This window comes from Dendrobium catenatum, unplaced genomic scaffold (genome assembly GCF_001605985.2).
Source record: "Dendrobium catenatum unplaced genomic scaffold, ASM160598v2 fragScaff_scaffold_760, whole genome shotgun sequence".
Lineage (NCBI taxonomy): Eukaryota > Viridiplantae > Streptophyta > Magnoliopsida > Asparagales > Orchidaceae > Dendrobium > Dendrobium catenatum.
In genome coordinates, this window is record NW_021319222.1 from 394,351 (window position 1) to 409,738 (window position 15,388).

General features: G+C 32.9%; 1 protein-coding gene across 1 annotated transcript in view; it reads right to left on the reverse strand.

The window, feature by feature from the left end:
• LOC110097038 (COP9 signalosome complex subunit 3) overlaps nucleotides 1–14,039 on the reverse strand; it is a 28,710-nt gene extending 14,671 nt beyond the window's left edge. The window contains exons 1-5 of the mRNA XM_020823248.2: nucleotides 13,714–14,039; nucleotides 12,330–12,445; nucleotides 11,952–12,198; nucleotides 8,856–8,913; nucleotides 8,692–8,781 (exon numbers count right to left, since the gene is read on the reverse strand). Of these exons, the coding sequence (XP_020678907.1) occupies nucleotides 8,692–8,781; nucleotides 8,856–8,913; nucleotides 11,952–12,198; nucleotides 12,330–12,445; nucleotides 13,714–13,898 (696 nt within the window). The 5' untranslated portion in view covers nucleotides 13,899–14,039. The remainder of the gene's footprint in view (nucleotides 1–8,691; nucleotides 8,782–8,855; nucleotides 8,914–11,951; nucleotides 12,199–12,329; nucleotides 12,446–13,713) is intronic.
• Between the last annotated feature and the right edge of the window lie 1,349 nt (nucleotides 14,040–15,388).

Below are 15,388 nucleotides of genomic sequence, written 5' to 3' on the forward strand. Positions count from 1 at the left end.
GATAGGCATCTTCAGCATTCTCACCTTCGGGTCACCCCCATTGCCCCTGAACCCTCCATAACCTCCCATTCCGTGAAGAGGAAGTGCTCCCCAGTTGTCACGATCTTCTCTCTGGTGATCATAACCACCCCCTTCATCAAATTTCCCACTTCTTCTTATAAATTCAGCGCTTCTGCGGTAGAATTCCTCCCTTCTCCCTATGAAATCAGCAAACCTTCTTTTCAAACCATTGCTCATCTCCTCCCTAGAAAATGGTTCTAAATGAGGCATTCCCTCTTCGCCCTCGAAGATCTCCACCTCCGGATTTTCCCTTCCTCTAAACATCTTAGGGTTTCCACCCCTTCCATTGTCGCCGATGTTTTCCATTGCTTATGATGTCGCCGATTAGTCTTCACTTCTAGAAATTTCTTCAAAATCTCTTCCATCAAGGTAAACTTTCCTTCAACCGTTCATTGTTGGAGGAAATCTGATTTTGAAAATCAGAAATTTTTTCCTCCAAATCTAATTTTAGTTGTTCAATTTCACCTTCCAACACTTCGACCTTCTTCCCGACCATCTTTCTTCCCAAGATTTACAAGAAGATCTTCTTTTAGATGAGCTTTCTCCGCTGAAATTGAATTTCAGCAGTTGATTGTCCCAAGACAACGCGTTGATACCAATTTGATAGGAAGTACTTGAGTTCGCAAGTAACCCTAAGGGTAATACTTGAGTTCGCAAGCAAACCTAGCAAGGATTGGCAAAAAAACTGTGAAAAAAAAGGGCTGATTTCAGAGAGAAATCAGCAAAGATCATGCAGGAAATTTAGTAGATTGGAGAGGAAACAAAAGAAATTCTTTGATTCAATCGACGAACAAGAAAAACAAAGCAAGATACAAGTTTTTTCAATTCGAGAGGAAGAAACAACTCTCCAAATCTCTAGCAAAGCCTAGAGCCCACACAAAACAAACCCTAGATCTCAAAATTCATCAAATCTCAAAATGCCCCCAACCCTAGCCGCCAAAGGACTAATTAAAGTCAAAGGAAGCTTACAATTTCCTAAACAGCCCCTAATTCAAATTTTCCCTCCCAAACACAATTTAATTAAGTAGAGGGCCCCACTAGGGCTTTTGCCCCCCTCCTTGGTTCCACCCCATGCTTGGGCCGGCGGCTATAGCACTAAACCGGTCCATGTTGGACCAGTTCAACCGGCCCCTCCTAGGCCGGGAGCATAACATAAACATTGTTAATTATGATTAAATTTCAAAATCTATAACTTGCAATAATTGTTATTTATCAATAACACACTGATATTAGCATTCATTACTCACTGTCATATATTTTACTGACATAATGTTGTCTACAAAATATCAAAAAACCTAAAAATGAGTAACATTAATGTGCTCTTCGAAATAATCAAACAAAATATTAATATATGAGCATATTGATGGTGCATTGCCCATGCAAGTTAATACACTAAATAACACATACATCATCACCACAAGCACCAGTAACGTCTTCAATATCACAACACTTCATTGAGATAAAGCATAGTTTTCAAAGCTAGATCTTCAAGAGAGAGATTAGCAGCTTCGAGCATTCCAATGATATCCATTATAGTAAATGCATCCACACCCCAATGCTACACAACTTAGTTTCTCCTTAAGTATATTTTGGGCTCCTATATTAAAGGTGGAGATTTGCGTGTGCATAAACCAAATATTCATCCCGTCAAGTGATCTTGTTCCTCTCGAGTAAATTGAGAAAAGAATATGAACACCAATTTCTTTCACAATAAAATGAGAAATATGATTGTGCTAGAAATTTAGAAGCCGACCTTTATAACTATGGCCTTGTGGGGAACTAACACCATAAATCACCCAATAAGCCCTCTCATTTAGAAGTAAAAGCATCACAAAGTCAAAAAAAAGTAAACAAACTACAAATTCAATATTGCTCTATCTTTTAATATTTGGAAAAAAAATCTTCAAATATTTGTTACTCTAATTTGATACCTCCCTGTCTTTATGTGAAGAACCATGATTTAGAGTTTCACTAAGCCAAGATGACAATAATACTTAATAAAGAATGCAACTAATAAGATTAATAGCTATGAGAAGGCCTAAAGCATTAAACACTGGTTTGAATTAAGAAAATGGATTAAGCAATAAAGAGAAGTGTTGCTTTCATTCCACTTTTGCAAAAAATTGTCATACACCACCTTATAAATGGTTGACTCATTTTCTCTCTTTCATTCATGTTGATATAATATCCCTTTCATATTTTAAATAACAAACTCACACATATCATATATAACGTGGAGACGAGGCTTGTTTGTTGTAGCTACTCTTAACATCTCATACATTGACTCCATAAAAGAAATAAAATAATCCATTTATTCTCATTAAAAATCATCCAATTTATTCTCCCTCACAAACTTAGCCTAATCAACATCATCTTATGGATACATGCTCCACTTGTCACTAATTATTATGATTTGCAATCCTTATTTTATAATTTTGAATCGCCCATGATAATGATTATTGATGTAAAACAAGTTGTTGTTATAGTTAATAGTTTTTAACTTCACAAATTTATTGAAAGTTGAAAGCCGCATTAAATTATTAATGATGAAGTTCTTTATGAATTTAGCATCTCTTGCAATGTTCCTGATCCAGTTACATTCTTCATAAGTGCTCTCATCACCCTCTAACATTCTTAGGAGCACAAATATTTTTTAGTGTAAGATTTAATGTGACAATAATACAAGTAGTTCAAAAAACTAAGAATATATTGAGTCTCGATTATTGTTGATGTTGAGCTATATATTGATTGATGCACTGTCGGTGATTACTTGAACCATTTTATTAGAACCAACTCTGATAATCACTTCTTTGATATAACTTGTAATGTACAATTTATTGTTATATGCTCCTTCACAACTAATGGTCTTTACAAACACAGGCTCAAATTTTAAAATTCTCATAAAATTGATAAGAGATATTCGTGCAATAGTAAAACCATCACAAACATTGGTAACTCTCTTTTTCATTCCAAGCTTCTTTGATTGGCTCAAGCATTCTTTTAATGTTAGGTCTTTCCTTTTTAAGTAGTATTGTTTTCAAAAAATTTAAACCTGGGGGACACTTCTTGTGGGAGTTTTATTAGCTAAAAAAGAAAAACATAAAAATAATATGAATTCCTTACCAAATGAAATGGAAGGGCGTATGAATATAAAATGTAGGCAATATTTCATGCAATTGATATCTAACATATAAATTATATGCTCTTTCAATAGTTGTATTTTGTTCAAATATCTTCCTTTTTTGAAATTATAACTCCTCGCCATAAGAAAATTTTCACTTGACAATGAGATAAAAAATTGATTCACTTGGGATCGTTCGTGACTATAGGTTTTTATAATGTCAGCTACAGAGCTATTGCAGAGAAAATAGATTTTTTTTTAATTTGTTATGTGTACAAGTTAAAAATTTTGATACAACAAAACTAAAATGATAAGATGTCCTAATTTATGTTTGCATAAGGCCTCCAATGCCCTTAACAAAATAAATTTATTTTTAAAATGTAAACTCATGATGCCACGTCTATGAAATGCAACCATAAGTGTTAAGCATATATCAGATCCTCTACAAGCAAGTTGGCAGAGTTGAAAAGATCAAAAATAATAAAATAAAAGCATTTAAACACCGATAATGACCACAACAATAGAAAATTTCAACTGTAGAGAATCTTATCATCAAACCCCATTCTTACATAAATCATTTAGGGGCCCAAAATTCTCAAATGTTTGTGTGTGTGTGTGTGTGTGTGTGTGTGTGTATATATATATATCAAATCATAACATATGCTCAATAATTCTCTCCCATAAATTTAATGTATGATACATTAAGGGGTTGTTTGGTTGCCTGAATTAGGAGTGTAAAGTAAAACAATTACCTGTATTTATTAAATTTAGTTGTTTGGATACTTTTGAGTGGAACAAAAGGAAATCATGGGATGCATTAGGCGTGTATTAGGGAGGTTGTTTTGAGTGAATTAGAAACCCGCTCAATACGAGCGGGTTATAAATTCATCGGAACAAAAGCTTCGATCTCGTGGTGCTGTTCGGCTTCATCGCACGATAGGCTTCTTCGGCTCCTTCGCTCTTGTCCGACTTCGCTCTGGCAAGCAGCTCCGGAGAGAGTTCATCACGGCCCGCCTCTTCCATCATGGCCCGCCTCCCCTGCCCCGCCGTTTGGCAGATGTGTCTCCACATCTGCGTCGGAGCAAATTCCCAATCTTTTGCCAACACCGGCGCGCTCGTCATGGCATCAAGAATTTTCCGACGAGCCGCGGAATTGTGCTCGGCTTACTCAAATGCTTTGTTGGTCTCAGCGGCGCTATTTTCACTCAGCTTTACTTGGCGTTCTACGGCGGTGATGATTTGAAATCTCTCGTTTTGCTTGTTGCTTGGCTACCGACCGCTGTATCGCTTGTGTTTGTGTATACTGTACGTGTAATGGAGCCGCCGCGTGGCAGTGGCGTTGGGGATTCGGCAAAGCCTTTTTATTATTTTCTGTACCTCGCTGTCGCTCTCGGCGTTATCTGCTGGTTATTATTGTGGTGGAGAAGGTTGTTTTGTTCTCCCGTGCCGAGATGATTGCCAACGGGGCCGTTGTTATCTTTCTTCTCGTCATCCCTGTCGCAGTTGTAGTGAAGGAAGAAGTTAACAGCTTGAAGCAGAGCATGGCTGTCACAGAGCAGAGGAGAAATAGCATTGATGGTGATGGTGCCCTCTTCTACTATAAAGATTTGCCTCTTTTTATCTTTATTTTTATTTTTTATTTTTTATTACTTTTGAGCCCATTAAAATTTCATTTTGAAACATTTTTTTGAAAAATTATCATTTTAAAAAAATTATCTGAAATAAAATTTTAAGTCAAATTCACATACAAATTACATATGAGATATTTGAATTCAAAGATCAAGATGAGCTGTATTTTTTTTTCTTTTAGTTAATGAGAGGTTGAAAGATTATATCATTACTATTATTTAGGAATTTTTACATACATAACACTTAAATCTATTAAACATACATATTTAACATCTAAAATTTTATATTTACTAATATACTACCTAAAATCCCTGTTTTAACCAATTCTAACATTTTGGTTAAATCTTCCGTCAAAAATCACTATTAGCGACTACCTTCTTTGTTAATGGCCTCCTTTCACTGTGAATATAAATATTTCATCGCTTCAATGGAGTGGTAGAGTGGTAGAATGTAAGGAAAGGAGAATTTTATGTGGTGTATTAGTAAATATTATAGTTTATGTATTAAATATATATTTTTAATAGTTTTAAATATTATGTATACAAAAATCTCTATTATTTATTACCCTTATTCAAAAATAATAGTAATAGATATTTTTTTGTAAGGAAATTTATTGCCATGTATAATTGTCAGAAATTTAAAAATCAACAAAATAGCTTAAACTTGTACGAAGCTACCAAACAATAAAAAAGTTGTCCCAAATGAAGACTTAAATTTTGTTTGGGATGATTTTTTTATTGCTTCTTAAAGCCATTTTTTCAGTGTAAATGTAAAAATAAAAAATTTTAAATTGAAAAGTTGTTTTAAGAAGCAATAAGAAAGTCGTCCCAAATGAAGTCCTTGTCATCATAATTAATTAATTAAGCTCAAGCTCAAATTAGAGGTGTAAAAATAAATTATTATAAAAAAGCCGCTTTTACTTTACTCTGGTTCTACCTAACCAAATAAGGGAAACAATTCTCCTGTGTTTATTTTGCAAACAACCAAACAATCTCAAAGTATTCAGAATACATTGCATTTACTTTACACTGCATTTCTTTTTCAGGCAACCAAACAGCCCCTAACTTAATTCCTCTATAATTCACACTCTTATGAAATACTTTTATTCACAAAAAATAGGAACCAATACATTTCTTCTCCACTCATCTGACATCTTTATTCATCTTCTAAGCATTTCAACACACATATTAAAATATCATCAAATCTAATTGTTCTTTCCATACTTTATTTTATTTAAAGCCTCTCTAACTTCAATTTTACTAATGCAACAATAAAATAAAATCTTTATTTTTATTTAGGATGTAACAACTCAAAAGTTTAAAATGAACTTATTTGAAAAACATGAAAATTTTGAAATTGAGAGCAGAACCATTGGAAAATGCTACCGCGGTATTAAAGGCTCTATTCTACAGTAACTCTAGATTCAGCATACAGCGCTGCGGTGCTAGGTCATGGGAGCACCGCGATGCTAGGCACTTAAAAGTGTTTTTACATATATTTAATCTAAATCCATGCAATCACCTCACTCCCTCCCTCACTCTCATTTTCTTGGGTGAAAAAGAAAGGAAATAGGAGAAGAAGAGAAGTGAGAGAGGAGAGGAGAGAGAGAAGAGAGAAAGCTTAAACCTGTTACGAATTTTGTTCTATTTAAAGTAAGTGACTATAGTCTTACTCCGGTGTTCAATGGTTTTGATTTTTACAAGTTTTCTCTCTTTCAAATCGATAAAAAAGCATTTCTTCGTGATTTATCGAATTTATAACATGTAATTTTTCGTATATGATATATATGATCCTTACAATCATTTTGACTATAACATTATTGAATTTCACTGGGTAAAATGAAGTTATGAATTTCAGAAGCTATTGGCTAGTATACAGATTTTTCTATATTTTATTCTTTTGTTAGACTTTGAAACAAAATTGTAAAAATTGACCATGAAAATGTATTATGTTTATCATTGTATATTTTTTTCTTAAATTCAATTAGTTAGCTCTGGTTATCAATAATTAGTTGTCAATGATCTAGTTGTTAAAAAATAAAAATAAAAATCATAAAGAGAAGGAAAAATAGAAATGAAATTCTTCCAATTTAGATCCCAAGACATGACATATGATGCTAAAGTCATTAAAGTCAATCATATTCTCACAATCTTTATTGAAATACTTATCAAAATATCTCATCCACCTATGTTATATATCTTCTTCTAAGGACATTCATTTTTTATCTTCATCCTTAATGCACTTCATTTGAACTAGATTATTACTTCTCTTATCTATTTATTTGATTGACTTATACTTAAATTCTTTATCCTCCTTAGCATCTAATCTATTAATTAAATCATTAAAAGTTGAAGTTTTGGTATCTCATATTACTTTATTGAACTCCCTTCAAGCCCCTTTATATCTTTCACAAATTTCTGAGTATTTGCATCCAAACTAATTTTTATAACAAACCTTTTATTTTTATATTTTTCTTGCATATTTTGATTCCACCACAAACTAATTTACTATTATGAACTTTTCCTTTTGAAACTTCAAGCACATAATTTGTAACATTCTTAAAATAAATATCTACTTTTTCCCATTTAATATTACCTTTATCGTGAACAACCAAAATCTTGAGTTTTGAAATCTTAAATCTTACTCTAAAAAATAGCTTTATTAGCATTCTTTAAATGTCTACATCTAATCCTATGATAAATTTTACTTTATTAATCATATCCACTCATTCATTTTAAAGTCCAAAACTAATAAACAAAATGAGCTACTACCTTCGTTTTAATAATATCTGCAATCTAAATGATCTATTTTTTATATAATTAATAAACAATCTAAGTTTCATTATATCCATTCTTATTATAAGTGATGAGCTACTATTTTTTTTCTTAAATAAGGTATTAGCGATTACAAAATCATAAACTAAAAAAATTTAGAATGGTGCTACCACCTTCGTTAGTCGCTCCAAATTTATAGCCACTATACATATTTTAAAGTCTCATATCACTCTACCAACATATCTATTTAAATCTCATCCAATAAAAATTCTTCATTCAAAATATATTCTTTATATTCTATTTTCTCGGTCATTTCAAAATTTAAATTTTGAACACATATAAATCTACCTGAAAAATAAAAGCACTTATAATATTAATAATTTTAGCATTAACATCAATCTTTAAAGCTATAATTATGTCTCTAATCCTATTAATTTAAACAAGATTGTCTTTCAAATTCTTATCTATAATCACATCTACACCAATTCTAGTATAACTCATACTTGAATACTAAAGGTTAAAATATTAAATTATCAATCTCCTTCACTTTTTCTCCAACCCACTTAGTTTCCTAAATACATAGAATATTTATCTTCTTATTAATCATAATATATAACAAATAGCTATATTAACTATTTGTTTCAAGAAAGCAACTTTTTTCTGAAGTTGTTGTAAGTATTAAAAATATATTTACTTTTGAAAAGAATCAGATAATTGCATTCTTATAGCAACCATATTCTAGCAAATCAAGATGTAAAAAATAGTTTCTCACTACATAAATTTCTAAAAAAAGTCAATAACACAATAGCCAAATAGACGTACAACAGCAGACTGAAAAGCAATGCACTGAAGAAGCTATTCCAAACACTAAGTCAATTTACATCCTAGCACAAATTGAAGAAAAACGGAAGAAAAATAAATGTGACTAGGAAACCCCGTCAATTATTACACATAAAAGTCATTAAATACGGTTTTTTGCTTATAAAGAAGGATTTAAAAAACACTTAACAGAAACCTGAAGAAAAGGTCCAAAAAGAATACAAATCACAAGTGGGACAATGAAATATTATGGCATGCATGAACAAAAAATTGAAGAAAGCGACATACCTGCCCAAGATGAATAAGCGCAACAAGAATATATTTTTTGTATGCTTCTATAGCTATAGCATTAATCGTTGACATTGGTGCAGTAACAACCTGTCAATTGCAATTTACTATCAAAAAACATTTGAAGGCAGAATTAGCATCCAAACTGTATGCTAGTTACACACATTATGAAGACACTCCAAAGCTTTTGGAAATCGCTTTAACCCAATATTTATCATTCCCCTGTCAATCAAAAAAAAACCAAAGGAAATCAGTGATATTTCTTCTACAACTACGATAGAAAGAAATGCCATAATGATACTACAATATATAATAAAATTAAAGATAATACAAGAATAAATAAGAATTCTAAAGTCCTGACCGATATTGATGAAGATAGTTACCAGGTTAATACAATGAAAACAAATTGGTCCCTCAAAGAGAATTTAATATAAACACAAATGAAAATCAAAACATCGTAGAATAAGGAATGACAAATACTATAAGTTCCTGCATATGGAAAAAATTCATCATATCATACAAATGAAAATAATGCATCAGTATTTCACCTATTATTTTACTAGTGCACGGCACAGGAAAGGGCAACCAGATTTACTTGTCGTCTCGTCCAGCATGTATTTTGTGCAATATAAAAATATGGATTGTGTTATTACATGCAAAGGCTTGTAGTGTTACTCAATATGTTTCACCCCATTAAAATGGTAAGAATAATAATAATAATAATAAATGCTCCTGCCGAACTGAGACTTCAATCATCATCATTATCCTTATCCTAACTATCAAAACTAGCTTTATGAATCCTCATCTCCATTTGTTCTATTAAATAAAGAAAATTGGAGAGGGAAAAGACTTAATTTTATTATACAAAACTATCCCTATTTATAGATCTATATGATTATTTAATAAAGAAATAAATAGCTATAGAATCATACATAATTGCCTTAATAAAATCCTTCCTAAATCAGCCACCAAAATATAGGAGATCGGCGTGATCCAGGTAAGCCTCACATGGATCCCCATGTTGGCCGTGAGATCAAGGGCCAAGAGATGGATGAGATTTAAGTTTGACCACCATCGCCCGTCTATGATCCTTCCGACCTTTGCATCCACTGACTATTATGATCCTTGAACCATCGTTTTACAACCATAATCATCGAATCCTTATCACCCAACCACAGTCCTCTGACCCCGATCGTCCAACTACCATCTTCCAAACAGCATCGTCCGACTACGGTCCTCCGACCACCAACCTCCGACAATCCTTTCAACCTCCATTGCCCACCAATTATGATCATCTAACCACCGTCACCCAATTATGATCCTCGGATCACTGTCACCCGACTACAATCCTCTGACCACCATCACTCGACCACCATCAAAATGTTATCTTGGCTGGAATCACCTAACAATTTTTGCAAGAAAAAATTCATTTCATCTGGGCAAAACTAAGTATATTTGTTCATTACTAAGTTCACTTTTGAAAGAAATAAAGTGATCTTCTAATCTCTTAAAAGCATGCCTCCACTATTGAAGATCATAGGCTACGATAGTGAATTTTCACAAGGTCAAATTTATCACGGTAGTAGGTTGCCTAGACACTCTTAGCATTTATGGACAAATTGGTACACACCATGATAGAAAATGATTATACACGCAACTAAAAAAGAGTACATCAAACGCATGAAACTTCCTGCCAATGTTGGGCCTAAGGGTCTAATAGAACACAATCTTGCCAATACATTATAGGAGCATATTCATGATTCAAATCCATAAACTTCATTACATCATGAAGCTAACTTAATCATTCCTTCAAACCCACCCTAAAATAGCAAAGGTATAATATTTATTATCTGAATGAAAATCATGAATTTAGTTACTGTCCTAATGGAAATCACCAATTTCTGCATAATTTCCACTATCATCAAGTAGAAAGAAGAAATATTTAGATGTGGAAGAAGAGATTAATTAATAACTGGCCATGGTTACATTGGTATTCCGGAATGCACGAGCAACGCAGAGTGACCATAAGTTAATAGAACACACTACTGCTTGGATATAAATATCTATAGGATTATTTAAAAGTTTATGAAAGTAATAAATGTGAGAGTAGCATAGACTTCAGAGTTTAGATATAAACCAGCTTTATTAAAAGAAAGTATATGAGCTTGATCCACTGAAAGTAAATCAAACTTCCTCCTGAACTGTAGAAGGCAATTTTTTTTATTTTGATGTGATGCCTTTCAATCTAAACCAACTTTAGGAAGATTCTAAGCTTACACACAAAAAAGCAAATCAACTTCCTTCTTTTAAACTCTTGCGTGATATATTTAGACTTTTTGTGTACTAATGCAAGGGAAATACAGTTCACTACATCTCTACAATGTCCATTTTTTCCCCCACAAAGAATTGTCCAGTAAAAGCACTGCAAACTCAATGAAATATTTCAGTAGCTGCTTTCAACAAGCTCTTCACCACATTAACAATATTTTGTAACATGTTTAGAATAAGTACCCTCCAGAATCAGCTACTTTCTAACTAATTCTACCACCAACAACATTTCAACACCTGCTATGCATGGTTATTCTACTGGAACTAAAAGATACGGCCTTCAGGGGAAACATAGCATGAAAACTACCGTGGCATTTCATGATCATTTAAACCAAAGAAAAAAAGAAAATCAATATGTACATCACGTAGAACAGAAGAAAAGAAGCATAACTATAAAAGATTCAAGATTGTTAAAAATTCAATATTTATTGAAAGAACAAGATCAAAATTAAGCAAATTTAAAATGCTTGGAGTAAAAAGTTCCAGCCTAGACAATGGATGTCTGACAGCAATCCTGGCTGAAGAATACAAGGGAGTAACTTTCAAAACACATTGATATGAAAACGGAGCTAGGCTAGACTCTTCATCCTTAAATGAAAAGGCATTTGTCAAATTCATAAAATCTAAAACCCAGAATAAACTTGGATATAATAGACGAGAAGCATGTCAAGTTTAATATATATATTGAATTTTTAGACTGCATGAGTTTAAATTCAAAAATAACCCAACTTCCATTTGTTTGTATAGGATGGAAAAGATAAAGCCAAGTTCACAAATTTTTCATCGATTATGTATATAAGACATGCAAAAATACTATTATTTGTTAACCAATTCAATCTGATGCACCATCAGCATGTTTTCAATAACTTTTGGGTTTTTTATGAGAAGAGAATTGTAGCAAAAGTATAAACAATGGCAAGATATATGCTTACCCATAGTAACAAAACAGGAAGAAGTCCCTGGGCTGATCAATCTCCAACACCTCATCATCCAAAACACTTGTGCCTGCTTTGTAACACTTTGACAGTAGACAAAGGAAGAGGAAATCAGAGTGAAGTGCAGTCAATTGCTCATATGAAGATTGAAGTTTGCGAACAGCAGTCCTCAATGGAGCCACCCCCTGTATGGGCACCTGATGCTGTATTACTTGATCTTTGAACCTCTTGCAAACAGATATAACTGGAGAAAGATGAAAGACAAGGGAAAAACAAGTATCATTAAGAAACATTTCAATAACTGAAAAAAAAAAAAGAAATTTGAAGAGAGAGAGCAGAAAATTGATCATTTTAGGGCCATTAAATAGATCATACATTTGTCCGGTGCCAGCCGTATCTGTTCTGCCGAGCAGAAATTGATAAATCCAACAACACATGCAAGGAAACTGCTAATGTTCTCTCTCAAAATAGGTCCAGAAGAGTATGCTTCCCTATGAAATAATGCATAGCTAGATAATTGATATATAATTAAAAGAAAACAAAAACATCCAAATCATATTTAACAAAATAAGGCACTGCGGTGTAGTAAGCCATTGTAGTAGTCGAAAATAAGCTTTGCAAAAAAAAGAAAAAAGATGGATATCAAAATAGAAAGTAAAACAAGTGTCAGGAACTCTTTTCTTTAAATTTTGCTGTATAATTGCATGTCCAGGGAATCAAACTTTAAAACGAGGTTAAATTAAATTTTGAAGCAACAACTTATGTGGATGGTCGATCACCCCACTTGATAAGGCTGCACCAGTGGAGTCACTATAAGAATGCAACTGATTTTGAGGGATCAATCCATGTTGAAAATGCACACTGCAGTAACTGGTGGGCACAAATAAGTAACTTATGTAACACAAAAAAGCAGATCAAAGCCATATCCCTTATGTCAGAGAAATTATTCCGTGCGGAGTCCGGACGGTTCGGATGTGAGCATACACAGTGTGTACACTGAATATAATTTTGTACATAGTTTGGTTTTTTTTACACACTGTGTGTACAAATACTGTGTACACTCACATCCGGACGGTTCTTTACCGTCCGGACTCCCACGGAATAATTTTTCCTTATGTCAATAGTAAAGATCACATTGCATTTCCAATTCTAACATGAATGCTTTATATATACAGAAAAACCCTAAACAACGTTGACTGTAAAATCATGGATTTCCATCTGTAGGTCCCTAACTTCCCACAGTCCATATTATAATATAATCAAAGTTTTGATGAAAGTAATTTCAGAATGGCGTCCCAACTCATGCATTCATTTATTGCCACGATGTAAATTGTTATAAATTGCTTAAGGGTGAAAATGCATCACAAAATTGTGACATGACAATCTGTTTCGCTCGTGGTTGAGGCCAAAATAATAATTCTCCTATAGCAAGAAATCATACCAACAGAAGGCAAAAAGTTTGTACTCCCACCTGATCCCTCATTTCACTGATTTTATCAGAGAGCTCAATGTACTCTAAAAAAAAACACAGAAGAACTCAAATACCATCTGAGGTGCTGTTTGGCAACAAGTGGGATTTAACTTTAGTGGGAAAGAAAAAGAAACAAAAATACACAAATTCGATGATCAAAACCATCGACCACACCCAAAAAATAGGGGCACATAAATCATTAACCCGATAACTAACCAAAGCCAAAAAAAAACGATATTAAAAGAACTAAAAGAAAGAAGAATATAAGGAAAAGCAAAGGAAATTTACAGAAGAAAGAGATAACCGAGGGAATGACTGGAGGGGTCGAGTTGCTCGATGAAAGGGACAAGACGAGAGGCCTGCACGCGAAGCGTATCCTCCGATTGCTTGAGAATAGCGTGGAGGTGAGCAAGCTCGACGGGATTTCCCGAAAGATCCTGAATGTGCGCTACTAGAACTTCCACTGAATCCATGTAGAGGAAGCAACGCCGGCGAGGGCGACGGAGGGAGTCGGAGAAGGGTTCTTTCGTTTGATTTTCGGGCGAGAGTTTGCTGTAGCAGAGGAATAGTTGGGAAAAGCACTCTATTTGACGGTCAAGATTGATCCGCAGCTTGACGATATGTGCCCTTTTTTCCCCTAATTTTATGTTTACTAATTGAATCTTTTGTATTTACAAAATATAAATACTAAAAGGCAATTTGGATTTTTGTGGTAATATATCAAAAAATTTGTTTCAAACCAAATATTTTCTTTTTTTTTATTTATGGACAGTTTATTAAAGACAGTCATAGAAAAAAATAATTTAAATGTGTTCAAATTCAAATTTTAATTCGAATATTATTGGTACATATTTGAATCAAATTTGCATTAAGATCAACAACGCTCATTGTTGTATAAATCATGACCGTGCTGTAGAATTTCACGGTGAACTTTTGGACATATTTCTCTAAAAAAAGAATCAGCAAATACATTTCTGAAATTTCAAGTATTGTAATATAAAGTCAAATTTCTCTCCTAAATTGATTTTACTTCGAGAAATTTGACATTATATGCCCTGTAATTATTGTAATTGGTGAATAATGTAATATTATAGTTAATAGAGGTTGACTTTTAGTCAACCTAATTTGGCTATCAATGTCTATTCATATGTTCATTGGTTATATATATTTTGTATTTTACACTTCCATTTTGATATTACTAAAAGTCATGAGTCATCTCCTTGCTCTTTATCTTCCTCTGCTTGAATGATTTTAATTATAACTCTATGATCTATAATTGGGTTAGATAGATGTGGGTCAAGCCTAACATTGAAAACTAGTTATTATACTATTATTGATAGGATGGCTAGTACTTCATCTCACATTATAGGGATTCTTTTATATTATTTACCTTCTCTCCTTTGAGGTCCAACTGACATTGATTGTCACACACCCTTGAGATATAATTAGTGCTCGTGTTTTATTTTTCCTATTGCATTATTATGCATTTTGATCATGTATTACCATTTATATTATTTCTTGACTTAACCCTTTCTTAATGTTATGATTAGATCCTTTTGAATAGAATAGCTTCTATCTAAGTTTTTCTCTTTTGACTAGGACACTGGATGAATTAGCTATTCTCTATAGGCTTGTTCGATGCCTCGTGTGGTCATACTTCTATGAATTATAATTGTGTTATCTTACCTCTTATTCATGCTTTTTTTATTGGATCCATTTTTAATTAATCATCTATTTTAGCTATGTCCCTCCCTAGTGTATCATGCTCTTTTAGCTAAGTTATTCCTAATATATTCATACTTTTTTTACTATATATGTATTTAACCTAGCCATGCTCATTTTGTTATGTTCTCTCCTTGTGTGATTATGCTCTTATGGACATAGTAGCTTTAATTTTGCCATTCCCTTTTAGTTATGTCTTCTCTAACTTGGCCATGTCATTCTGCTTGTGTCTTATATGAAC